Raw genomic sequence first — 25,678 nt, forward strand, 5'->3', positions numbered from 1 at the left:
GAGGGGCCTTGGAGGATGCATTTAAAGTTAAAGTAGCTTTCTTTCCACCCCTCCCTCTCTCTATTTGCCTTCTTTCCACCTTTCTCTTTTTCTCTCTTTCTCCCTTCCTTCTTTTCTCTCTCTTCCTCCCTCCCTCCCCATTTATTTGCTTTCTCTTTCTCTCCACCTGTTTCATTCTTTCTTTCCCCCTGTTTCTCTTTCTCTTTTAGACAGATAAATATCATTAGCAAACACATATAATTGGACAAAAATAGCATTCTCAATGTCTGTTTTTACCCCCTTTTGTTTTTATTTTTTGGCAGTCTCGTTTAATGTTATTAAAAAGCAAATTTGCATATTTTCAATAAAAATGTGTGGGTTATATTTGTTTATGTCTTGTGGCTCTCAAACGTCTGATGTTTATTCTATGTGGCTCTTATGTTAAGCAAGTTTGGCCACCATGTCACAGACTACATGTCACCATGTAGTCAGACAGTTGCAGTTCTGTGGGGAGGAACTTTGGGTCCAACTTGGAGGTTGGCTACCTTACCTGTTACACATCATAAATTACAGGACAGGTCTAAAGGAGAGGTCTAAATAGGCCAGCAGGCCTCTGTGAGTCCTCACAACCCTTAATCCTGCCCTCAGCCTGTCCTTTTTCACTCCCCCACCTCAACCTCTTGGCAACTGTGGAGAGGAAGACCACCAACGAGCATTCTTTGTTACTTCCCAAGGAAAAGCTAGATGAGATGTGTGGAAATCTGTTGTCAGATATCCCACACCCTTTTAAGTTTTGTTCAGTGGGGCAGAGTTGGAATGGGGGAGCAGTGCTGATGGGCGAGTGTTTAACCTTTCCCCCACAGCCCCCTAATTGTGATGTAAAATGTCTTCCTTTGGCCACCATATATTGCATGCGTGAGTGTGGGTGCTTTCTATTAAAGGTTTCTTCTGTTGAGCCTATCTTTTCCCTCCAGTTGAAGAGAACTCTGTAACAAAGGACGTCCCGGCTGAGCCACTACTAACTTCAAAAGTAACAGATGTAACTAACTTCAAAAGTAACACTGGCTCTGAGAGGGAAGTGTCCAGAAGTCATCTGGAGCCTAACTTCAGAGGATTCTTTGCCTCCTCAGTGCCCACCGAAACCCTGAAAACCAAGGTTCATCCATGCTCACACCGGACAGGGGAGAACAAAGGATGTGTTTTCCTAGACGTGGCAGGAGATTTGAACATAATTTCACCACTAGGATGACTATATACTATGCAAAAAGCTCACATTATGCCCCGCAAAAAACAGGTTTTATCATTACTGTTGTGGAACTTAAGAGGGTGGCACTGAAGAATGAAGGAGGTTAGTGCAATGGAATTTCTCTGTAAATCTGACAATTTTAGGTCAGGAAACATGGTGCACGGAGGAACCATCATTAACTGGTTACAAGACATTTGCTTTACCTGTGGAGTCCTCAGTGCACGGTAGAGCCAAAGGAGGGCTTTGTATTTTGATCTCTACCCTGTTGGAAACAATGGAAGTGGTGCTCCCTAATTATGACCATAAGAAAGCAATAGATAAAACAACCATATAAATATCGATATAAAATACACAACATAGTTATTAAAAACAATTCACATAGCGACGGCAGTACAGCTGTAGTAAAGTGCATATGAAAACATACATTCGGCGGTAAAAGGCACTATCGGTGGGCTCGGGCTGGAAATGGTATTGGCACAGAGGGCGTAGATGATGAAATTCAGCTCCTTACCTAAATGCCTGGCGGAAGAGCTCTGTTTTTGTGGCCTTGCAGAACTGTGAAAGGTCCTGCAGGGCCCTGATTTTGTTTAATTGTAAACATTTATCTGCCATCTGGTGGGGTCAACGAACAAATATTGGTAACTTCACTTGCGCCGGAATCCTATTTACAAGACCTGAGGACAGCCTATCCCATGACTTCTGTTATCGTGGGTGGCGACTTCAACGCAAGTATAGGAGCTGATGATCTCAGTCTATGTGAAAAGAGCAATTATTGTTTCTTAAGGGCCCAAAGTATGGTTCTACCTCTAAATAGGTGTTCAAAAGACACAACAGTCAACGATGCAGGCCTTATGCTAAGCCAGGTAACAAACAGAATTAATCTCTTTATACTGAATGGGTCTTTCCCAAGTGATCACCGCACAGAGTTTACATTCTGGTCCAGGGACAGAATGAGCGTTATAGACTATATCATGGTGTCAGAAGAGGTAGTCCAATATATAGAAGGTTTTGAGGCTGCCCCAGTTTGTGAAAGTGATCACCTGCCCCTTGTATTGAAAACAGACACGCAAAAAGTAGATTTGCACACTGTGAAATCCCACAACCTCAGTTCAGGGACTTCCGATAACATTATACACAATTGTCCCAGGTGGAAAAACTCCATGGAAAGAGCCTTGATTGAGACACTCCACTCTGAGTCACTTAATACTATATCCCAAAGCCTAGTAAATGCAGATAACATAGAGTCTTGCCTGGAAAACTACAAACAAATTTTGAGGGAGTTACAGAAAGGCCTAAAAGGCTCTAATCCGGGGCACCTAAGGTCCAGGCCAGTTTTTCATAAACCATGGTTCGGCAAAGAATGCAGAAATGCAAAGAAGCTTCTTAACGCAAACTACGCAAGATATAGATGCAATCCAGAGGCAGTATTTCTAACAATTTTAAAACACTTAACAGGCTCAGTATAAGGCTCTTATTAAAAAGTTTCCAGCTCCATTGCCACAGTGTCGCCCAGCTACGTGCCCAGCCCAGCGTGCTGGCGTCACGTCTGGGTGACAGCATGGTGCAGCGGGCGGGGTGTTACACCGAGGGATGTTCCGGCCGGGAACCATGTGTCCCCCGCCGATTCGAAGGTAGGTACTTGGTAACCCTAAAAACAGATGAACTTGATTTACTAGCCTCACAGCCATCCTTATTGCTGATTCTTTAAAACTAATATAGAACAAATTGGAGTTTATAACTGATTATTTATTGAATTCTCCCATAAAGAAGCAGGATGATCCAGATGAAAATGTGGGGGAAAGTTCCTACTCTGAGGTGGTTAAAGGAAAACATCCTGCAAAGAGGAAGCCCTTGCGGGGTAACACCCTCTCTATTCTCGATGGAAAGGACAGATCACAATGAAATAGATTTCAGGTGTTGATTACAGTCTTATCAGGGCAGATGGATAAACTGGTGAGGGGAAAAGAAACAGTTTGTATCATCTCTCTCATTTGTTGGGTATGCCAGTTTCCTACATAGATCTGAAATATGTAGGAAGAATTCGGGGCGCTATTTAAAGAGAATGTTATATTCTCTGACATTTTTCCCCACCTAAAATCCCCTCTATAATGTTTTCCAATATAGGGAGTTTTAGAAATTTTGGAATTCACTTGACAAGAGCTTTTAAGCATCTAATAAGAAAGCCCTTGCTTAAATCAGGGCTAGAGCCTTACAGAAGAGGGCCAAAAAGATGGTAGAGCCCCCATTAATTGATCTATAAATCTCTTTAGACTAGAAAACAGGTTATAATCAGAATTTAAAACACTCCCTCCTGCAGCAGATGAATAAAACAACCCCTTTGAGAGACATCAAGATATAGAGAAGTCATAGTTGGGCAGAGTTTCCCCCTCCTAATGCTACTTCCCTCATCCCCCATGTCCTCAGCTTTCCCTGTTTTCTTCTCTCCTTCCCACCCACCTACTTTTAACTGTCCCCTCTGCTGAGCTACTGTAACTCAAGAGTGCCTCCCAGACCGTGTGGGATTTTGGACCCCTTCGTTTACAGTACAGTAACCCATTCATTCAACTTTGAGCCACCAAGTCAACACTAATCCTTTTTTTGGACAAAGGACAAATTGCTTTGGACAAGACACTCTGCAGAAGGGACTAATGCCTGCTATTGTCATATGGCATCTGAAATCACTTCACTCTCCAAGATTCAAGGACAGATGGACTCCCATTCTAGCTGAATCTGAGGAAGTGAGCAGTGACTCATGAAAGTTCCTACCCTGACAGAAACTCTGTTAATCTTTAAGGTGCTGCTGGACTCTTGCTCACTTTCACTAATAAGGAATGCAACCTGTACTGTTAGGTTTCTTCCCCTCCCGCAGGATGTACTAAAAGGAAGGGCAGGATTGCCCACTGGAAACAATGGGAAACACTTGAAGGCCCATTGGAAATAATAGGAGCCAAAAATTGACTTGCATTGGCTCCATTGATATACATTACAGTACAAGAAGAGTTGCAATAAAAATGCGGAATGGATTTTCCACTAGGGTCTCTGGGCCCAAAAACACTACTCTGGGAATGGAATGAGAGACCAAGGAGTGGAATGACAGCCCCAAGGTGAAGCAGTAGTGTTCTGGGACTGGAATGAGAGATCACAGAATGGAATGACAGCCCCAGGGTGTAGCAGGAGTGTTCAGGGACTGGAATGAGAGACCATGGAGTAGAATGACAGCCTCTGGATGCCGTAGGATTGGTCTGGAACTATCTGCATTCAGCACACTGTTTCAGAATTACAAAGGTGCCGCAGGCTGAAAAAGGATGGAGACCCTCGCGCTCGACTACAGATTGGGGTATTTCAAAGAGACTATGGAGGCAGTTCTCTGGGTCAGTGGTCAACAGAGTAGGTAATAGTGTGCGAAGAACTCAGGCAGAGTGACACGGAAAGGGAACATGGAGGTAAGGAAGGCAGCAGAACTGGACACCGGAACTGGTAGAGGGACAAGGGCAAGATATATCATTAACAATGGAGGATGAGACTCACATCAACCTCATGAATTTGTAAGGAAACAAAGGAGCTGAGATGGAGCTGATCTGGTGATAGCTACACACATTCCAGAAATATTTAAATGTAAAGTATTTCACTCCACAGTTTGCAAATCCAGTTGCACAGAACTGCCTCTACACCCAGGGTCTCCTTATTTATTTATTTATTTCACTTTTACCCCGCCCTCCCCGCCAAGCAGGCTCAGGGCGGCTTCCACAAACTGACAAGCCGTATACATTCACAGTAAGTATAAAAATATAAAACATCAGTTAAAACACAACCAATCAATATAAAACATTCATTAGATGGCGATAAAACTAAAGTGCAATTTAGGGGCACATTCGGCGGTACTGCCGCATTAGGTCGTATAGAATCAGAGTTCGCACAGGGCGCTGCTGGTAGAACGTCGCTCCTATTGGAACGCCTGCCTGAAAAGTTCTGTTTTCACGGCCCTGCGGAACTGTGACAAGTCCCGCAGGGCCCTGATCTCGGCAGGAAGCTCTGGGCCTGTCATTCCAGGCCCATAAGACTCCTGCCACTTCCATGAACTGTCAATCCACCTTGAAGGCTGTCATTCCATTCCCAGAATACTCCCAGGGGCTGTCATTCAACTTAGTGGCCTCCCATTCCAGTTCCAGAACACTTCTGCTACACCCATGGACTGTCATTCCACTCTGGGGTCTCTCATCCCAGTTCCAGAACACTCCTGCTACCACCCAGGGGCTGTCATTTCACTCTTGGGCCTGTTATTCCAGTCCCTAAACATTCCAGCTACCCCCAGGGGTTGTCATTCCACTCCGTGGTCTCTCATTCAAGTCCCTGAACACTCCTGCTACACTCTGGGGCTGTCATTCCAGTCTGTGGGCTCTCATTCCAGTCCCAGAACACTTCTGTTACTCCTAAGGGCTGTCATTCCATTCCGTGGAAAACCCCCTCCGCTTTCAAAATGGGGTGGGGGGTGCAGGGTGGTGGTGGCAAGGCTCTGTCTGGCACTGGTTGGGGGGGGGGGCTCAGAAAGCTGATTGGTTCCCACTTCCTTGTTCGCCTTTCCTAGCTCCTTACTGGTGAATTTAACAACGGATATGAAGGACAATTTAAAGCTCTGCGCCCCAAAATAAAACTCCAGCCTTGTCTCTTAACGGACGCGGAATCTACCGCGGGGCAACAGAGCTGCTCTGAGCTGTGGGGAAAAGCCGGCCAAGAGAAAGGGCCGCTGAGTGAGGAAGGCAAACCTTGGGAATGGGAAGGGAGACTTTTCCCTCTGCGCCCCGGCCATTTGCAAACGGGATGGATGTTCGCGGAGCAGGCAGGCGCTGAGTCTTCAGAGCTCACTAACCTGGGGAAACCCCTGCCAGCCGCTGAATGCCAGAATGCAAAGGTCCCCATTGTGGGGGGAAAGTTGGAAGTGCACAAGAGGGGGGGCAGAGTCGAAGGGCAACAGGGGGGAACCAGGCACTTAACGGGTGAAAGGGGGGGGGGAATAGGAGTTGGGAAATACCTGGAAATTTTGGAGGTGGAGCCTGAGGAGGGCGGGAGAGACTTCAATGGGGTACAATGCCATAGAGTTCATCTTCCAAAGTGGCCGTTCTCTCCAGGGGAACTGATCTCTGTACCTTGGAGATCAGTTGTAGTTCCAGGAGGTCTCCAGCCCCCACCCGGAGGTTGGCGACACTACCCACAGTGTTCTCCCTTTTCCAAAATCCCTCCCAGCCAGGTTCAGATCAACCCTACCCCTTTTCTAGAACTGGTAGTGGTAGAAACTCCCCTCCCCCAAAAAACTTTCCTCTTTGCCCCTCTCCCCAAAAATACCCAGGCAAGTATCAAAGCTTCGAAGAGGAGCAGCTATGCAAATAGGGACCTGCCTATATTGAACTTGGAGGCAGGTAAATAGGTCCATTTCTCCCTGCCTGATGTTGGTGCCCCGTGTTGCTGACACAGTTTACACATTAAGAGGTGGAAAAGCTTTTCCAGGACGGTATCATTTCAGCCTCTGAGTCTGGGGAAGCCTGTTGCAATGTGCTAACTTTTCTGACGATAAAACTCCCAGCATGCAGAAAAAACCCTATCAGGAAGGAAACTAGACTGATCCATACCTTCTTGACATGCTCATTCTGTGAGGTTCTGTGGTTTCTTTACGAATGACTCCAGACCCACTCAAAGGTCCTGGGAGGCCAGGGCCACTTCCTGCTTTTGAGGTGCCTCGTTGTAATAAAAATAAAAAAATAGTGACTGGTCACTGTGGCAATGTAACATTGTAATGATCTATCACAACAAATGCACTCTTTCCCACATTTTTTTTAAAAAGTAACTCTAGCCCTTTTTGCTGTGGAGTTATATGAGTAAGGTTGGTGGCTGCATACTCTTTTGAAAATGAAAGCTGGGAAATAGTACTCTCTAAGAGTCCCCCCCAGCCTCTCAGGACCCCCCTCTCACAAGTATGTTTCAAATAAACTCACAATAGGAAGAGAAACTTTTAATACAAACACACATCTCAACATATTGACGAAATTTCAGATCATAAAAAGGGAACTGGGTGGAAGGGCTCAACACTCCCCTCCATCAGCACTGCTCCCCCATTCCTCCTCACCTGGTTCCACAGCCACCCTGAACAAAAATTGAAAGAATGTGGGATATCTGACAGCGGACTTCCAAGTATTTAATCCAATTTTCCCTGGAGGAGTAATGGGGGGAAAAAGACCTTTGGGAGATGAAAGAGGCCTGCTGGTCCATTCACAGCTCTCCTTCAGACCAGACCTGCTATTTAGGATGTAAAATAGGGAAGGATGGCAACCTCCAGGTAGGATCTGGAGTCCCTCCAGAATTGCAACTGACCACCAGACTACAGAGACCAGCTCCCCCGAGAAAATGGCACCTCTGAAGGGTGGATTCTCTGGCATCACATCCCTCCTGAGAAAACCCACCCCCAGCCTCTCTCAAATATCCAGGAATTTCCCAACCCAGAGATGACAAACCCAGACATAGGTCATTGTTTCTATCAGAAATAAACTTCCAAACAAAGAGGGAATGCTGGGAAATGGAGAAGACTCCTTTTTAAGTCAGTTTTGGTGTCTGGGACACAATGGAAGGCCTTCACAGAGCTATGAAACAGGACGGTTAAGCAATATTATTGTCTTATTAATGGCCACCAGAGCAAAACGACTGCCTTAACAGAGTTGGAGGTGGCTTTTTTTATGTACCCAAAAGAAGGGCAGGAGGGTCTCTCCAGGGAAGGAGGCTCCAGAGAACTCGTAGAGAAGGGCTGCTCGGTCAGCGTCGAAAAAGGCCACTCGACCCCCAGTGTAGTTCAGGCACACTCGGATCCTCTTCAGCTCCCCACTCATGGTGAGGGGAGGATCATTGTCTTTTACAAAAGCCGTGTATCTGCCCCACCACTTCCCTGCTCCCCAGATACCTTCCTCAGGACTAAAGGTCATGCCTCCCTTCCTCCTCACCGACTTTCTGGCCACCCCCACAAGGAATCCTTCCCCTCTTCCCACAAGGACTTCCCAGAAATGGCGGCCTGCTGTGAATCCCTCACGGCCCAGGACAATAAAGCGCTGGTCAAATCTCTCAGGGTTGCTGGGCAGGGCTTGAGCTTTTTCTCCATCTCTCACGCTTTTCTGATCCTCAGACAGGATGAGGATGGGGTGGGCCGTGTCCGGATCCAGAGTCACATTTGCTGTTAGGGGGAGGGAGGAGAGAGAAGAGAAGCAGGTTCAGCTGGGAGACAAAGGGCAGAGTAGTTTGCCACACCTGAGACTATTGTTAGTGTCCCACATACATCCGTTCCCTGTGGATCTCCCTGACCTGGCTGGTTGTTTAGACATCTCTTCCACTGCGGCTTGTTCTGTTTCCCCTTCCTGCTTTTTGGCGTTAACCCTCTTTCCTTCCCCTGTCCTATTTAAGGAAGCCAAAAGGTAGAACAGACCTCCTGGGCTTGAACAAACACTAGCAACCCATGTGAGTGCAGCCTGTCCCCTATATGCTATATCAAAGAAGTACCCCGAGGGAGAAACAAAGGGCAATGTCTATTTTAGGGGACCCCAATCCTTTTCGTCCCATAGACTCCTTCGGAATTCTGACATAAGGTGATGGGGGCAGGGACAAAATGGCCGCTGCAGGAGGCAGAGCCAGCCACAAAATGGCTGCAAAAGCTTACCTTCAGTCATACAGCACGGATGCCAAATCAACATTTAAAAAGAAATCTGCACAACCAATCAATTCTCCAATGGCCAATCGAAAAACCTACTGCCTAATCCCCACATGGTCACACCCACTTTCTAAAAACACTTGGTGGGCATCTGTGGGTACCACGTTGGGGACTCCAGGTATATTTCATCTTCCTTTCTAAACAAACCCCCCACCAAAAAAAAACCAACTCACACATGGAAGAGCTCTTCCACAAACACCCTGACCACATAAAAAAATGAGACAGACAGAATGGGTTGAATCTGCAAAACAGATCTTAGTCTTCATCCTAGGTATATCTGACATTTCTGCTCAAATCATTAGGATTTCAACAGCCACACGAAGGTTGTTATTTTCCTTTGGCCACAGTTTCTCTGTCTCCGACTGAACTGGGAGCTGGCATGAAATCTCAGCAAAAGCTCAGAGCAGGTGGATGAAGGACTCACAAAAATATCCTCCTCCAAACCCTAAATCAACCTTTAATTATCTGCAATAAAATGTATAGATCCCTCCTTTCCTGTCATTCCAGCTGACTCCCAGAAAGCAAAACCAAAAACACCCCCATAATAGTTTCTGTGCTTCACAACATGGGTAACTGGGGGGATGGAAGGACACTGGGATTTTCATTTCCTTGAAACTGTGTGTGAACCAGATATCTGTGACTTCTAGAGAGCACCAGGTGCTTCAGGATCACGCTACAATTGATGGGATAGGAGAAATAGAAATACTTCTTTACCCAACAAATGATTACCATGTTGAATCATCTGCCAGAGAATGCACTGATAGCCACAGGCACAGATTGCTTTAAAGGGGGATCAGACAGGTTCACGGAGGATAGATCTATCAGTGGCTACTAGCCAAAATGACTAAAGAGAGCCTCCACACTCAGAGGCAGTAAGCCTCTGTATACTAAGGGAAGGAGGCAACTTCAGGGGAAGGCCTCAGCATCTGTGCTCTGTTGCTGGACCTCCAGAGGAACTGGTTGGCCACTGTGTGAGACAGGATGGTGGACTGGACTAGATGGACTATTGGTCTAATCTAGCAGGGCTCTTCTTATGTTCTTACGAGAAGAAAGGAGGCAGGTCATCCCCCTCAGAGTTCCCCATCTCTGCCCTCCTGGTAAATCCTGAAAAGTTGCCTGAGAAGAAAGCACTGAGGAACTGATTGGCGCAGGGAGGTTGAGGCTTTGAGGGACAAAACAAGAGTGTCCAGGGAATTTTATCACTGCAGAAGCACCAAGCAGAAGACAGAATGTGAGGTGAAGCTTTTTAGATTAGAAATAACTGATTAGTGCACAAAATGTACCTTTCTGGAGGTGAAGTTCAGAATCCAGAGTGTCTGAGGAAGCAAACAGAACAGAAAGTAAGCAGACAACCCTTGTATATACTGCAAATCTTGCAACAATAGTATTCATTAACAACATATTGTTTTGCTTGGTTTTAGATAAAGGATTAAGTAGAAGCTACTTCCAGGAAAAGTTCTCTACCAAATGTTAGTTGTGTGCAAATACTCAAATTTATTTTCACTTAATTTGAGTTTGCTCACTGTTTCTAAGTATGGCTGCTGTTGGACTGAGAACACAAAGAGAAAATGTATCTCAATCTGACACTTCACTCTCCCAGAAAGAGGCTAAGAATGATCCTGAACACGGGTATCCAGAACTTAATTGCTTTGAGTTGCTTGAGAATTGCATTACATAAAGTATTCTAAGGCTGGCAGCCCAAGGGTCCAATGAAGATATGCTTAAAATACTTCCATACAGCGGTTTTGCTCTGATGTGGCATCCAAACTTGGGGGGTGGGGGGTGGAGACCCACACAATATGGTCCCCTAACCCTCCTCTTTCTGGGATCTCTCCTGCTTTGCTCTGAACTTTCCCCAATCCTATTTGATATAATCTTTTGGGAAGGACTGCAGTCTTGGGCTATTTTCTTCATATGCGGTGTGGCCAGGGAGGTGTGCATTTGTGAAGGCCCCACTGGTATCAGCGTCACTTTCCTTGCCATACTGTCCCTGCAGTTGCCATTTCTCTCCTCCTCCCACTAGCTTCTCTGGTGCTAGCTGTTTCTCTGAATTCCCAGCTTTCATTTACTGAAAAAAGTAAGCCTTCAGACTTTCGTTGTGGGGATACAAAGGGGAAGGTGAACCCCTTATTTCTCTGCAATGAAAACAGCTAGAGACCTTTTATTAAAAATAAAAACTGGGATTGCAGAGGAACCATGGCAATAGATCATTTTACTTTCCTGGTGCTTCCCAATTAGCATTTTTAAGGACTCAAGCAGCACATTTCCCCTTATAGTTATGCAATGAAAAGGGCTAGAAACGTACCTTAAAAAAAAAAAATCAATCCTGGCAAAAGACTTTTATCGCATTAATCCCCTGGAGTGATTAGTCAATTACTAATTAGGAAGAAAACCCTGGTTGGGGGGACCTGTGGTAATATGTGGAGAAAGTGTAATCCCAGGCGGTTGGGACAAGGAAACGGTGGTCTGGGTGCTCTCTGGCCAATGCAAAGGCCTCTGTACTCAGAGGGATCATGAAGGTGCCATGGAGAACTGCTGCCAGGGGAAGCAGCCAATGACTCCCCCGATTTGGCCAGACACCCTGAACAACTGGGGGTGGGTGGGCGCAAAACAGACTGGGGGGCAACTGGGATAGAGAGGACCCAACTTGGCTGTACTTGTCCAGATTAGGGAAGGGAAGGAAGGAGATGATCTCTGCACGTCTGGTTCAGAATTTGGCCGAAAATACTCAGCCCTTCCTTAATTCAAATTCAATAAAAGAATGTATTTATTTTGATAACTTTTCTACACTGCTTCTCCAGGAGACTGCTCAAGGCAGAAACCATCTGCTGAGGTAAATACTCCTGAGCTGTTACTCCCAGAAGTAAATTACTTGCTACATTTTCCTTCTGACATTCTTCAAGATGTTCAAGGCAGCAAAGATGGGGTTCCTGGTGGCCTTTCAGCTGGGTATCGGCCACGTTTCTTCAGAAACAGAATGTCTCACGGCACCATCCTAAGCAGAGTTACACCAGGTTACAAGCCACATAATTTCAATGGACTTGGCACGTCTCACTCTGCTGAAGAGAGCACCGTCAGTCCCCCTGAGACCATTAATTAAGCCCTCAGTCCAAGTGGTCAGTTTTGAGAGGTCCGATTTGGCCATGGACACAGAAGGGGGGGGCTTCCTGAAAGGAATCAGGAGGGTGTCTCCATTGAGGAAGAGGAGGAGGAAGAGGAGGAAGAGGAGGAGGAACAGGAGGCAGAGGGGGAACAGGAGGAGGAAGAGGGGGAACAGGAGAAGGAAGAGGAGGAGATTGGATTTATACCCCGCCCTTCACTACCCAAAGGAGTCTCAGAGCGGCTTACAAACTCCTTTCCCTTCCCCTCCCCACAACAGACACCCTGTGAGGTAGGTGGGGCTGAGAGAACTCTGACACAAACTGCTCTTTTCCAAGGACAGCTGTGCCAGAGCTTGTGACTGACCCAAGGTCACACCAGCAGGTGCAAGTGGAGGAGTGGGGAATCAAACCCGGTTCTCCCAGATAAGAGTCCGCACACTTAACCACTACACCAAACTCTTCCCCTCTTTCACACTGGAGGCTTGTTCTGCAGCTGACATATCAGTTCAACGACACACAGGCACAGGAATGAACAGAGGCCAAACGATAGAGAAACAGCGTAAGAGAACCTAGAGAAGGCAATGGTGTGCTAGAGCCACAGAAGGACATTTGATCAGAAAAACGTTCCATGGTGAACTAAAACGGCATTTTGGAACTGGCACACAAATTCCCTGTACGCCTGGGCCCTGCTAGTGTTACAAGTGACCTTGAGGGGTCCACCTTCACACCTGGCCTCACCGAACGACCTGTCTGAAACCCCTGCAGCTGTTCTTCATTACCTTTCAACGGCTTCATCAGACCCTCCAGCGAGTGGTTGATGTCACAGACGTCCCAGATCCTCCACTTCAGTGCAAGAGGAAAAGTCACAGGATTGTCAAACGTCACTTTGTCTTCATACCTGGAGGGGGGAAAGGTAGTAGGTGGGCCACCATCTATTCAGAATTCCCACCAGTGGAGCAAAGCAATGAAGGCAGAAGGCCCAGAGACACCGGTGGATGTGGAAAGCAATGAAAGAGGGGAGGCCCTCTGCAGAGGAGATTCTTTTTTTTAAAAAAACATTTTTATTGCTTTTAATCTCTACATACTACAAGGAATAAGGTAGGGGATCTTCTAAAACTAAAATACAGAGTTAGCAAGGATCATATAACGGTCTATATTACATCAATTTCTTGGTGTTTCCCTATTGTTTAGTTTTTTAAAGAAATGGAGATTAGCTACTAATTTTACTAGTTCAAACAAGTACAAGCATAATTAGTCATAGTGGGTGCATTTTAGTATTTCAATAAAAAAGAAATCATATATTCAGAGTTAAGCGATTTATCAGTTTTCTTTCCTCTACGTTTGTTTTTACCAAAGGTCAGCTTAATTTTGAGAGGCTTAGGAGCTGCTCCTCCTAATTCTGATTCAGAGTCCAGAGTTCCTTCTGAAGAACTACTCGATGAACTACCACTGCTTCTCGACCCATGTTCACTACTGTCTTCTGTGGCATTTTTGTCTTCCACATTTCCTTTTTATTCTGCTGAACTTTGGTGCTGTTCCAAAAATGCGTTTGCTTTTGTAACAGAGTAAATCTTTTCTTTTTCCTCTTTAAAGTGGATGAGATGTCCTTCTGGGCTTATCATCAACCTTTTTCAGCTTTTTGGCTGTCTTCTCTGTTCTTGTGCTAGTTTCTTTCAGTTCCTTTTGAAGAGCATCAACGTTGTTGTAGAGGTTAGTCATCTGATCCAGCAGAGGGCGCAGTGCTGCAGCAATCATCTTAGGGAAGTCTGTGGTTGCTTCCGGTCTGGAGACTGGAGTCATTGAACTGGTAGTTCCTGAAGAAGGCTTCGCCCTGAGCGCCATTTTTTCAGCCCGATGCGACATGTTTACATTAAAACGAAAAGTTCTTTAAAGTCTCTGAAGATCTGTAAATTACACTTTTCTTACTAGTTTGCACACCGCTTGGCTAGATGATCGTTCTCCAGTCGTAGCCGTCACTTTGCCCCTCGTTTTCTTCTGCAGAGATTCTGTCCCCTAGCAGTTGCCCCAGAGACCCCAAACCCAGGCTCCTGAAGGCCAAACCAGACACCCAGAGAAACAGGTGGCTTCCCTTTAAAACATCCCCTGCTCACATCTGTCGAGGGAAAGAAGGACAAAGCTACCGTGGTTCCAGTGGGTAGGCAGCTGGATTAGGCCCTGGTTCAACTCTCAGGCCTCCAGCTTGCTGGGTGGTCCTGGCCTAGCCCATTCTCTTTTCCTTGCAGCTGAACTTATCTAACAGGGCTGTTATGAGGAAGGGAGACTCAAGTACACTCCCTTGAGCTCCTCAGAGGAAGGGCAGGATAGGAATGGGACAGAGACAAAACATGCCAACATGCTATTTTGGGGCATGAGCTTCTGCCCCTGGGACTGCGTTCATCCACGGTCTGCTGTTAAGAAATGGACTGAGATCTGAGTCATGTCCGTGGTGGTCCTGAGCCTGAAGGGCCCCTTTCTTCACCTGCTACCCATCCCAGCATCAGGGGGGCAATGAGGGAGAGGGGTCTACTTACCTCTGCAAGGTGCTTCGGACGTCCTAAAAAGCAAAGAGAGGAAAAGAGAGAAGAGGAAACTCAGCATCTGCCACAGGCCACACTGGGAAGACCCCTCAGACCCTGGGGAGAGGGATGCAATCCGACTCCTTTTTGCATTTGTCCCACTTCATAAAGTGGGAGAACTTCTTCATGAGGGAATGATATCGGTAGGCAAAGTGAAGCCGTTTCAGAGTGTACACATGGATGACAGACTTGACAACTCAGCGGTGCACAATATATTGCCACCCTCACCCTCCTTTTAAGAGATGCTGCAGAAAATCTTGCATAGAGCCCTCATTTCTGGTTGTCTCAAAGAGCTACACCCATGAGCCAGGTTTTCCTTCCATGTGTTGGTCTCTCACGCGCACACGCACACACTCACACGCTTCAGAGATTCCTCCGCCTGCCATCTTCTCCTGTAGCTCACTGACCACCCAACTAACGGCCGTCCCTCCTTCTCCACCAGTGTGATCCCAGGGCATCCTCCAGAGACTCCAGACCTTTGGGGAGCGACTCACTTTTCTACATGGTGCCCCATCCTAAAGTGAGAGGGATTCGCCAGCAAACGGTACTCTCCTTGCCCTCCTGGTGGACCAGAGGCATTGGCTAACCCCTCCCTCCTTCCCTCCACCACAACTGTTATGAGTCACGGCCTCTTGATTTTCAGCCTGAGCAAACGAGGGCTCCAGAGAACAGCAGCAGGTGGGAGGGCAAGACCATGCCACAAAAGGGCGAACAGACCCAGGCAGAGGCCCATGACACTCCAAGACCCTCCAGCCCAGCTGATGAACGGCTCTTCTGCAATCAGCTGGAAGCACCTCTATGGCCGTGGGTCCACCTGGCACTTGATGCCTTCGACATTTCCAACCTGCAATGCTCACCCCCAAGTCAGGAACACTGGATGGCGTCTGACTGCACCAGCCATAGCTATCCTGAGGAAAATACCTGAAATCAATATCTTCTGGTTTCACTAAAATGCACTCATTACAGTGTTCTTTCATTTAATATCAAAATTAAGATGTAAAAATACTGATCCAACAGTAAGCTGGATTTCAAAAAGCAACAGAGGAAGAGCTCGTGTTCCTAGACAGGCAAACACAGAGGGGCACGTGGGCAGAGAGAGGATTTGGAGCCAGCCTTCTCCCCAAGGGGTAACTGATCTGTTCCCGCCACCCCCTCACCTGCAGGAGATCCCCAGCCGGCTGCTGACACTTCTCCTCCATCTCCTGGATGAGGCTTTCCAGAGAGGAGACTGCCTCAGAGAGTTCAGCCAGGCGCTGGTCCCTTTTCTTTGCCACCTCTTTCTCCGCCTCTTCCATCCGGGCCAGCAGAAGATCTTCTCGTTCATCCAGAAACGCGTGCAGTTGCCTGAACTTGGCCACCGTCTCTTGCTTCACTCCTTTGGTTTGCCTCTGAATTGGAAAGAGAAGCAAAGCAGGCCAAGCTCAGGAACACAGCCGGTCTCTGCAGTGGGAAGAGGCACTTCAGAAGACTCTTTATCGGAAGGGCACTGTGGCCTTCCACAGAGATCACATCAACATTTGGCAGGAGAAGATCCCTCAGGACCCATCCTCAGAGCTAAAGTACACATGGATCTCACTCGAACTCCTGGGTGGGTTCTTCTGGCTACAGAGGACGGAGTCCGCAGCAGAAGACACAGAGTGCAGAAGGGGCTTCGTGAGTCCTTCTGCTCCCCCACTAAAACACCCTCCATATGCTGACCTCCCCCTCTAAAACACCCTCCATATCCTGATCCCTGCACTTTCCCATCACGGGACAAGATATGGCGTTTGAGTAGAAACACCACTGGGGAAGTCTGAACCTTCTCTTCCGTCTCTGCCTCTTTTTTTGGGATCAGGTAGTGATGTGCGCATAAGTGCATAATTGCCCCTGGCATTGTCAGGAGTCCCCAGGAGAGTTGTTTTTGAGAGACTTAGTTCTTGTGGCCCTTTTTTACACGCCCAGGGAAATGCTGATCGCCACTATGGGGTCAGGAAGCAATTTTTCTCCAGGCTGGTTTGGCCAGGGAACCTGGATATTTTTTTTGTCATTTTCTGGGCATGGAACAGCAGTCACTGCGGGTGTGGAGGGGGAGGTATTTGTGGATTTCCTGCCTTGTGCAGGGGGTTGGACTAGACGACCCTGAAGGTCCCTTCCAACTCTATGATTCTATGACCCCTCACCCTCAAACCCCTCTCTCCTGTTTCTGCATCAGAGTTGCTGCCTGAGATCATCCTATGATCAACACAAGGATAAATATACTGAAGTCAATGGGACTACTCTTGTGTAAATCTGCATGTATTCCAAGGAAGAAAGCGAAGGGAAGGAGGCTGAGAGGGGCCAAAGTACATGGCAGAGGGATTGTTGAGCAGTCAACATGGGCGCATGGGTGAAAGAAAGAAAAATGCTGCAACAATCTGAACCATCAACCATGGTGTGTGGTGAAGCCGGTTCAGGGTGGGATGTCTGATCAAAACTTCCTGTTAAAGAATCATAGAATGACAGAGTTGGAAGGGGCCTTACAGGCCATCTAATCCAACCCCCTGCTCCTGCCTCTGTTGATACACCCCAAGATTACACTAACCTTTTTTGTTGCTGCATCATACTGGCTGCTCATATTTAACTTATGGTCCACCCATACCCCATGATCTTGTTCACACACACTGCTACCAAATAGTGTACTCCTCATCCAGTCTGCATGTTCCTCATTTGTGTTACCCAGATGTAGAAATTGGCACTTATCCTTGTTAAATTGCATCTTGTTCATGTCTGCCCACTTTTCCAGTGTTCAGATCTCACTGTATTCTATCTATATCTTCTATTGTGTTTGCTGCTCCTCCCAATTTGGGGTCATCTGCAAATTTAATGAGTAGCCCCTCCACACCCTCATCCAGAACACTGATAAAAATACTGAAAAGTACCAGGCCCAGAACCCAGCCCTGTGGCACCCCACTGGACACCTCCCTCCACTGACAACTACTCTTTGAGTGTGGTTCTCCATGGTGTAATTAGCGGTGTGGCCAGATCACGCCAAGCCTGTAATGTGACCGCAGCCTTGGCCTCCCAATCGAACCTGCAGCTTCCCTGACTGCATTCTGGGCAAGAAAGAAGTGTAGAGGGGGAAAATCTACATGCTACTGAGCATCCGAAGCACTTTCCCCCTTAGAATCAGTAATATCTGCACACCCCATGGCTCCATTCAGGATCAGAGGAGGCTCTATCAGCATTTTTAGCAAGTATTTGGGGGGCAGAGGGGGCTTATCTCTTTTCAGAGACTTCTCCTGGCTTGCAGTGTTGGTGGAGCACTGAACTGACTCTGGTGAGCTATCCCTAACGTTTCTTACAACTGAAAGCCATGTATTGTCTGATATCATAAATCTGGCAATGATTGTTCAAGCCAACTCAGTATCAGGACTGCTATCAACATGATCGGACTTTTGCTGAAGCACCAATAGTCGGTCTTCTACCAAGCAGCCCCCTTGAAATCAACCATTAATTTATTACTACCAAATGGCTTGCGCAGAGGAATAGGAATCACAGACTCCTTTAGAGTTTCAAGTGAATTCGACAAAGTAGTCTGATTTTACGCCCTTCTGAAGAAGGTGACTTTAGCTATCTTTCTCTCTAGTGTTTACAGATGTCAGCTCTTCCACCCTGCATTTCCAGATGTCTGAACACCCCTGTTGCAAACTCAAGCCAGTTGGGAAGTATGAACCTTCCCATCCGTTTCCACCCCCTTTTTAAAAATCAGGTAGCAATGTGTTCATAATTGCCCCCGGTGTTGTCAATCACCAATTGGACAGCCAAGCAGCCATTCTGGATTGGGAGCCCCCAAGGGGAGTTGTTTTTGAGCAACAAATACCTCCCCCCCAAAAAAAACCCTCTCTCCTGTTTCTGCTTCGGAGTTGTAGTTCAAGAGCCTCCCATGATTGACACAAGAGTAAATATACTGAAGTCAATGGGACTACTCTTGTGTAAATCTGCATGTATTCCAAGGAAGAAAGCGAAGGGAAGGAGGCTGAGAGGGGCCAAAGTACATGGCAGAGGGATTGTTGAGCAGTCAACATGGGCGCATGGGTGAAAGAAAGAAAAAATGCTGCAACAATCTGAACCATCAACCATGGTGTGTGGTGAAGCCGGTTCAGGGTGGGATGTCTGATCAAAACTTCCTGTTAAAGAATTGTAGAATGACAAGAGTTTGAAGGGGCCTTACAGGCCATCTAATCCAACCCCCTGCTCAATGCAGGATCAGCCTAGAGTATCCCTGACAAGCGTTTGTCCAGCTCCTGCCTCTGTTGATAACCCCCAAGATCACATTAGCCTTTTTTGTTGCTGCATCATACTGGCTGCTCATATTTAACTTACGGTCCACCCATACCCCATGATCTTGTTCACACACACTGCTACCAAATAGTGTACTCCTCATCCAGTCTGCATGTTCCTCATTTTTGTTACCCAGATGTAGAACTTGGCACTTATCCTTGTTAAATTGCATCTTGTTCACGTCTGCCCACTTTTCCAGTGTTCAGATCTCACTGTATTCTATCTCTATCTTCTATTGTGTTTGCTGCTCCTCCCAATTTGGGGTCATCTGCAAATTTAATGAGTAGCCCCTCCACACCCTCATCCAGAACACTGATAAAAATACTGAAAAGTACCAGGCCCAGAACCCAGCCCTGTGGCACCCCACTGGACACCTCCCTCCACTGACAACTACTCTTTGAGTGTGGTTCTCCATGGTGTAATTAGCGGTGTGGCCAGATCACGCCAAGCCTGTAATGTGACCGCAGCCTTGGCCTCCCAATCGAACCTGCAGCTTCCCTGACTGCATTCTGGGCAAGAAAAAAGTGTAGAGGGGGAAAATCTACATGCTACTGAGCATCCGAAGCACTTTCCCCCTTAGAATCAGTAATATCTGCACACCCCATGGCTCCATTCAGGATCAGAGGAGGCTCTATCAGCATTTTTAGCAAGTATTTGGGGGGTAGAGGGGGCTTATCTCTTTTCAGAGACTTCTCCTGGCTTGCAGTGTTGGTGCATGCACACAAGGGTCCCCTGGACACACAAGTTCATCAGTCCAGGATACACCCCACAGCAGAGAGCGCCTTGGGAAGTCAACTGATTCTGCCCCAAACAAAAACACCCAAGAATAACAGCAACAAAAATGTTCTAGAGCTGGATGAATAACCAGGGGCTGCCCACTCACTAGGTACCTCCTGGGGGACTGCCTAGGCCACCAGAGGGCAGGGAGTGCCAGGGGCCCCAAGAGTGTGCAGTTCCACAACACCCCCAGCTCCACCCCTCAAGTAGAACTTTGTTTAGAATTGCAATGTTAAGTCTACCTTTGAGGGCCTGGGCTGCTGAATACTGACCATCTGTGCACCGAACTTCCAAATTGGAAGGAGAGGGGAGGCCCCCCCCACCTGGGTTGACTTTTTTGTAGCTGGACTCCACTGTTTTCTCCAGTACGAGCTCTAGAATCTGTTCATTCCCCAGCCACAGTGAGACTTACAAGCAGGTCTTGGCTTTCCTTCTCTACGTCTCCTTTATATGCCAAAATTCCTTCTCTCTCCTTCTTCAGAATCTCCAGACAGTTGCAGAAATGATCCTGCAGGGGAGAGACCCAAAATGAAGACTGCATTCTTTACAGAAGTTTACTATAAATCATATGAGAAGCAAAACTCTAAGGGTCAAACAGGATGTAACTTGCCAGATGTCCCTAACGGGATCTTTAACATTTCTCAAATGTAGCTTCCTCATGGGGATGGTGCCACATTCTCTTCTGACAGCCACTACAAATGTAAAGATATTCACAGTGCCCGTGCTGCTTCAGTATGGAGAGTTATTCTGTGTTTTACCTTCCTGCCCACAATTACACCCTCCTGCCACAGGGTGGATTTTTTTGCATTAAAAACTACTATTTGCAATCACTATACCACTATATTGTCTTAACACTCCAGCAATATGCCCAGTACTGACAACTTTAAAAAGAAATAGCAAAAAGCTCAGATGGTTCTGGAAATTGATGCCTTCCATTCCACACTTTCCCATAAAACCTCTTCTGATATGATCCTGAAAGAATGATCCAAAGCAAGTTTGAGATACAGCAGCTCCAGAAAAACTGGGAAGCTGAGCGGAAACAACACAATGTTGTGCCAAACTCAAGGACAGCAACTGAAATTGGGGAAAGCAGTGGGGGGTGGGGTTAAAACTGGTAGATAAGGAAGATCAGATACAGAAGCAAAAGTGTGCTTGCACACGAAAGCTTAGGCAGGAAGTGAGTCCATCTCCTCACATCACCCTACATTGCCCTTAGCAGGGGGACTGGAGGCAATTAAAAGGGAGCCATGACACCCATGAAGGAGACAGCAAAGAGGTGTTTTCACTTCCCAGTTTGGGCCCAGAGGCTGGGGAGGAAACTGGAGAGCTTCCCTGCAAAGAGACCAAGGAGAAGGGGAGGATTGATGGCTCTTCCTCATCATCCTCCACATTGTTGATTTCCTACCTTGTACTCTTGGGAGGCCTCCTCAAGTGGAAGGGTTTCATGATCTCTGTGCTCCTTGGATCGGTCGCAGACCACACAGATGAGGGCTTGATCGTCCTTGCAGAAGAGCTTCAGCGGCTCCTGGTGCTTCTGGCAAACTCCCCCTTTTCCAGCAGCGACGACTGCCTGATGCCCGAAACAAAGAAACAGGATTCATTCCCCCCCCCCCAGAACTGTACCTCTCCTTGTAATGACTGCATATAATTAGTGCATTGTTCAGTTTAAAAATAACACAGAGAGAGAGACTTATATGCTGGGTGTAATCAAGTGTAACCCTGTGGGTTTGGGGGGAAGGTATTTTATCTGTGCGAAGGAGCTGTAGGAGGTGTAATGAAAAAAAAGTTCTGAAGAGAAACGGGAGACAGAAGCCACACGGGCCCAAGAGCAGAGAACAGAGTGACTTACAGCCCTACTTGTATTATAGGTTCCGCTAGCAAATGGATATTGGGGATTGGAGGGCCTGGGAGTTTGTTGTTTTTGGTTTTTTCCTTTTTTACCAACTGCCCATCTTCCCTGTTAGGGAGGTCAGTGTGCTGAAGGCACCGCTGCTTTGCCAGGGCCAATTTATCCATTAAGCATAGTAGGCATAGTGCCTAGAGCCCACAATAATTTGAGGGAACCACAAAAATGTTTTAATTTCTTTTAAAATCAGAAGAAAAAATGAATGTTTAGGGCCCATGAAAATTTACCAGATTTTGCCTAAAACATACAAGGGTCGCAAAGAGTCGGACTCGACTGTGCGACTGAACAACAACAAAAATTCTTAATTAAACAGTAGTAGTAGTACTATTTCAATTTGTTAATCAGCCTATTCCTGCTTATGCCGTGCTCGGAGCTATGTACACGGGGCATAAAGCCATGAAAAGAAATATAACATTAAAATGCAGCAAGCAATTTGATAAAACTGAAGACCTGAATAAAAAGTCCATGATGGTGTCCTGGAAATTTTCTATCTCAATTATAAACTACTACACTACTATTTTTTAATATTGATATTATGGTAGGAAGAGCCCACAAAAGTCATAATGCAGCCTTGAGCTTTGCGCCCAAGTGAAATTTTGAGCTATACACAAAGATGGCAGTCTCCAATGCTGGTGAAATAAGAGCACTGCTGGATCAGACTCGGCCAGGATCCGCCCAGCCCCCTGTCCTGTTTCCAAACTCTAGAGAACCAGATGCATGTCCAGCAAAGGGGGGGGGGAGCATTTCCACATATTATCAAGCGGGTTCTCTGACCTTACTGCAAGGCTGGCCGAGTCCCACTTCGCCCTCAGGTGCCTACATTTCACTGATTTAATAATACCCATCACTAGATCGTTTTCACTGGGCTGAGTCTAGGATAGAGAAGCCAAGAAGAATCTTCAGCCATTCCGCATCCAGATCCCAAGATTTCTTACTTGCCCTGTTTTCTCGGGCAGCCTCCTCCAGAGGACTCACCTCTTTGTGCTCCCCGGCTATGCCACACATCATGCAGAGGGGGGCTTCGTCGTCCTTGCGGGAAGACTTCAGGAGCTCCTGGTGCTTCGGGCAGAGCTGCCCATTCGCACCGGCCTCATTCCCCTCCTGCAGAGTGAGTTTCTTGGCGATTTCCACGATGCTGGCCAGCTGCAGGTTGGGGCGGAGGCTCCCCTCCTGCGTCCTTCCTCTGCACTGGGGGCAGGCAGGCTCGGGCGAGGCCCCCGACTCCCCCCAGCTGCGGGTCAGGCAGGCCCGGCAGAAGTTGTGGCCGCACTCGGCGATGCTCACCGGGGCCTTGAAATAGGCGCGGCAGTTGGAGCAGGTGGCCTCCTCGCAGAGCTCCTGCACGGGACCCACCGCCGCCATGGCTGCCTCGAGGAAGGGCTGGGGGGAAGAGAGACGAGCAGAGTTAGTTTCGGTTTTTTCGCGCTTTCCCAAGCAAGCGAGGGGGGCGTTCCCCTTCCTGCAACTCCACTCTCTGCCGGCGCCCAACCAGCGGCCCGCCAATCAGACAGCGTGTTCCCAAGGGGAGGGGCTCTACTTTCCTAATGGCTAGAAAAAGTTGGGAAAATCCTCTGAACAGCTGGCCAATGTGGGACTGCACAGAAGACCAAAGATGAGCAGAAGCTGCCCCAAGTCAGGACCTGCATCAGCATTCCCACTGCTGTGGCGTCCGTCCCCCCCTACTTGCTAGCGCTCCAACATGCTCTCAGCTACACTCACTGCCCGGTGCCACTGAGGAAAGGGCTGCCGGCAGTGGTGAGCATGAACAGTGGGAGAGATCACAAGCGGGCCGGGGAAAGATGCACAGGTGGGTGTGGTAGGCACATGGGTGGGGGGAAGGGAAAGGGGCGTGGGTAGGGGATGGGAGGTAGAAGAAGGGAGGGGTTCCTGGGAATTCTCTGCCCAGGGCTCCTCAAAGCCTGGAGCTGGCCCTACACCCACTTGCCCTGTTATAACAGAAATAAATGTTGTTCACACACTTAATCAGTTGGATAGCAAGGCCGCATTGGTTTGCCTGCCTGGAGGAAGGGACAGAAAAGTTTAATAAGGGAAGGAAGCACCTCAGTTTTCACGCAAGCCAAAGGGAACGGCTGAAACTTCTGCACAAATCCTGCAGTCCCTTTCTTATAAGCAGGTGTGTATCAGTGCCTGCCCATGTTGCATTTGATTGCCATGATTGGCTGAAAGGTACACTGTAGGTCTGTGAAAGGTGGTGTCTGTTTTAGTCATCTTTTAGGACAGGAACAACAAAGCAGCTGATAACAGTGTAATGCATTATCCTCTTTGCTCCTATCTTTAGATGAGGTCTTTTCTTTGATATGGATGAGGATCACTGCTTGGAAGTTGTTATGTACGTGGATCGCCACCAGTGGTCCTCAGTCTGAGCAAGGAGCTTAGTCCCCTAACATAAAGGGGACCTAGGATCCTAGTCCACCTTGAGTCCACCAATAGAACCTTTGGTGGGAAATTCAAACCCTCCAATGGGACCATGGGTGGCGTGTATATAGTTGGCCTTGCAGGGCCCTTTTTTTTGTGTGTGTGTATTTGGGTGACATTGGTGGTTTAAGTTGCAATGTGAACCTTAAGGGAGTGGGATGGTTGTGTGAGTGTATATGAGTATGGTTGTAGATCACCGAAATGATTGCATCTTTAATTTCGTTGTACTATGTACAATGACAATAAAGTATAATAATTATTATTACTATTATTACTATTATTACTATTATTATTATTACTATTATTACTATTATTATTATAATTTGTGTGAAGTACAATAAACGTGTCTGAACGTCGTGGTCCGAGTCTCCATGCGGTTAACCCAGTACTTTACAGAAATATAATGCTGAAAGTTGGCTTGCAAGGACTTTCCTCCACAGGTACATTTCCAAGGGGAGGTCCTTCTTATCATCCATCCATCTGCCCATCCATCCAGTTTTATCCTCTGTCTAGGTCAAGTTTTCCATGGGGTGGTTAGGTTGGGGCAGGAAATACCCCTTTCTTAGGTTGTTTCTTGGTGGTCATTCATTGCCCAGCTCTCTATGTTTGTGAAGGCTGAGACTGGGATTGCAGTCCAAAAAATGCTGTTTTGTCAGCAAACATCCTAATATCCCTTGCATACATTCAGTATTCTAATACTGGGCCAGTTTAGTGTAGTGGGTAAGTGTGCAGACTCTAATCTGGGAGAACCGGGTTTGATTCCCCACTCCTCCACTTGCACCTGGCTGGATGACCTTGGGCAAGCCGTAGTTCTGATAAGAGCTGTTCTTGAAAAAGATCAGTTTCTGTCAAGAGCTCTCTCAGCCCCACCTACCTCACAGGGTGTCTGTTGTGGGGAGGGGAAGGGAAAGGAGTTTGTAAGCCGCTCTGAGACACCTTTGCGTAGTGAAGAGGGGGTATAAATCCAATCTCTTCTCTTCTTCTAATATACTATTCTGAAAAAGAAATACACTAACATACGTTAAAATACAGAGGATTTGTAGATTTCTTGTTGATAATACATACCTGAGGACCAGTGTTTCCTCTAAGCTGAGTTAGTGTGAGCTAGCTCACAGTTTTTTAGCCTCCAGCTCACATATTTTTGTCTTCGCTCAGGAAGGATGGCTCCAGAGCAAACTAATTTACGCTGTTGCCAAATCACTCGCTCACAACTTTAATGCCAGTAGCTCACAAAGTAGGATTTTTGCTCACAAGACTCCACAGCTTAGAGGGAGCATTGCTGAGGACTGAATAAGTTAGCATATGTAATGAGATTAAAAACCCACTATCCCTGTTGAGTCCTGGCAGTGCTGCGCCATCTGGTGGCTAGCTGTTGAATACAAACAATGTACGGCGCATGCTCCAAAGGACTCATGGGATAGCTTTATGAGAAAAGGACACCACAACTTCCAAGTCCTCTTCCGTGCATCTTCCGAGTCAGATGCATGAGGATAAAATGGAGGAGAAAAGAATGATGTAAAGCCTCTTGGGGTCCCCATTAGGGGAGGAAGGCAGGGTATATAGATGGATAAGCTAAAATGAAAAGAATAAGAAACAGGGCTGCTATTTTCAGTGGCA

At 47.1% G+C, this 25,678-nt stretch overlaps 2 protein-coding genes across 2 annotated transcripts in view; one reads left to right on the top strand and one right to left on the bottom strand.

Annotated features, from left to right (window-relative positions):
- LOC107113992 (tripartite motif-containing protein 7-like) overlaps window positions 1–6,610 on the top strand; it is a 24,184-nt gene extending 17,574 nt beyond the window's left edge. The window contains exon 9 of the mRNA XM_015415409.1: window positions 6,570–6,610. Within this exon, the coding sequence (XP_015270895.1) occupies window positions 6,570–6,610 (41 nt within the window). The remainder of the gene's footprint in view (window positions 1–6,569) is intronic.
- A 1,178-nt stretch (window positions 6,611–7,788) lies between these two features.
- On the bottom strand, window positions 7,789–22,987 carry LOC107114001 (tripartite motif-containing protein 7-like). The gene is made up of 8 exons (XM_015415421.1): window positions 22,711–22,987; window positions 21,125–21,285; window positions 20,132–20,227; window positions 15,801–16,031; window positions 14,599–14,621; window positions 12,847–12,965; window positions 10,250–10,282; window positions 7,789–8,435 (listed from the first exon to the last, which is right to left on the bottom strand). The coding sequence occupies exons 1-8, from the start codon at window positions 22,985–22,987 to the stop codon at window positions 7,921–7,923; spliced, it is 1,455 nt and encodes a 484-aa protein (XP_015270907.1). The 3' UTR covers window positions 7,789–7,920.
- Between the last annotated feature and the right edge of the window lie 2,691 nt (window positions 22,988–25,678).

This window comes from Gekko japonicus, unplaced genomic scaffold (assembly GCF_001447785.1).
Source record: "Gekko japonicus isolate JY-2015 unplaced genomic scaffold, Gekko_japonicus_V1.1 scaffold1234, whole genome shotgun sequence".
Classification (NCBI taxonomy): domain Eukaryota; kingdom Metazoa; phylum Chordata; class Lepidosauria; order Squamata; family Gekkonidae; genus Gekko; species Gekko japonicus.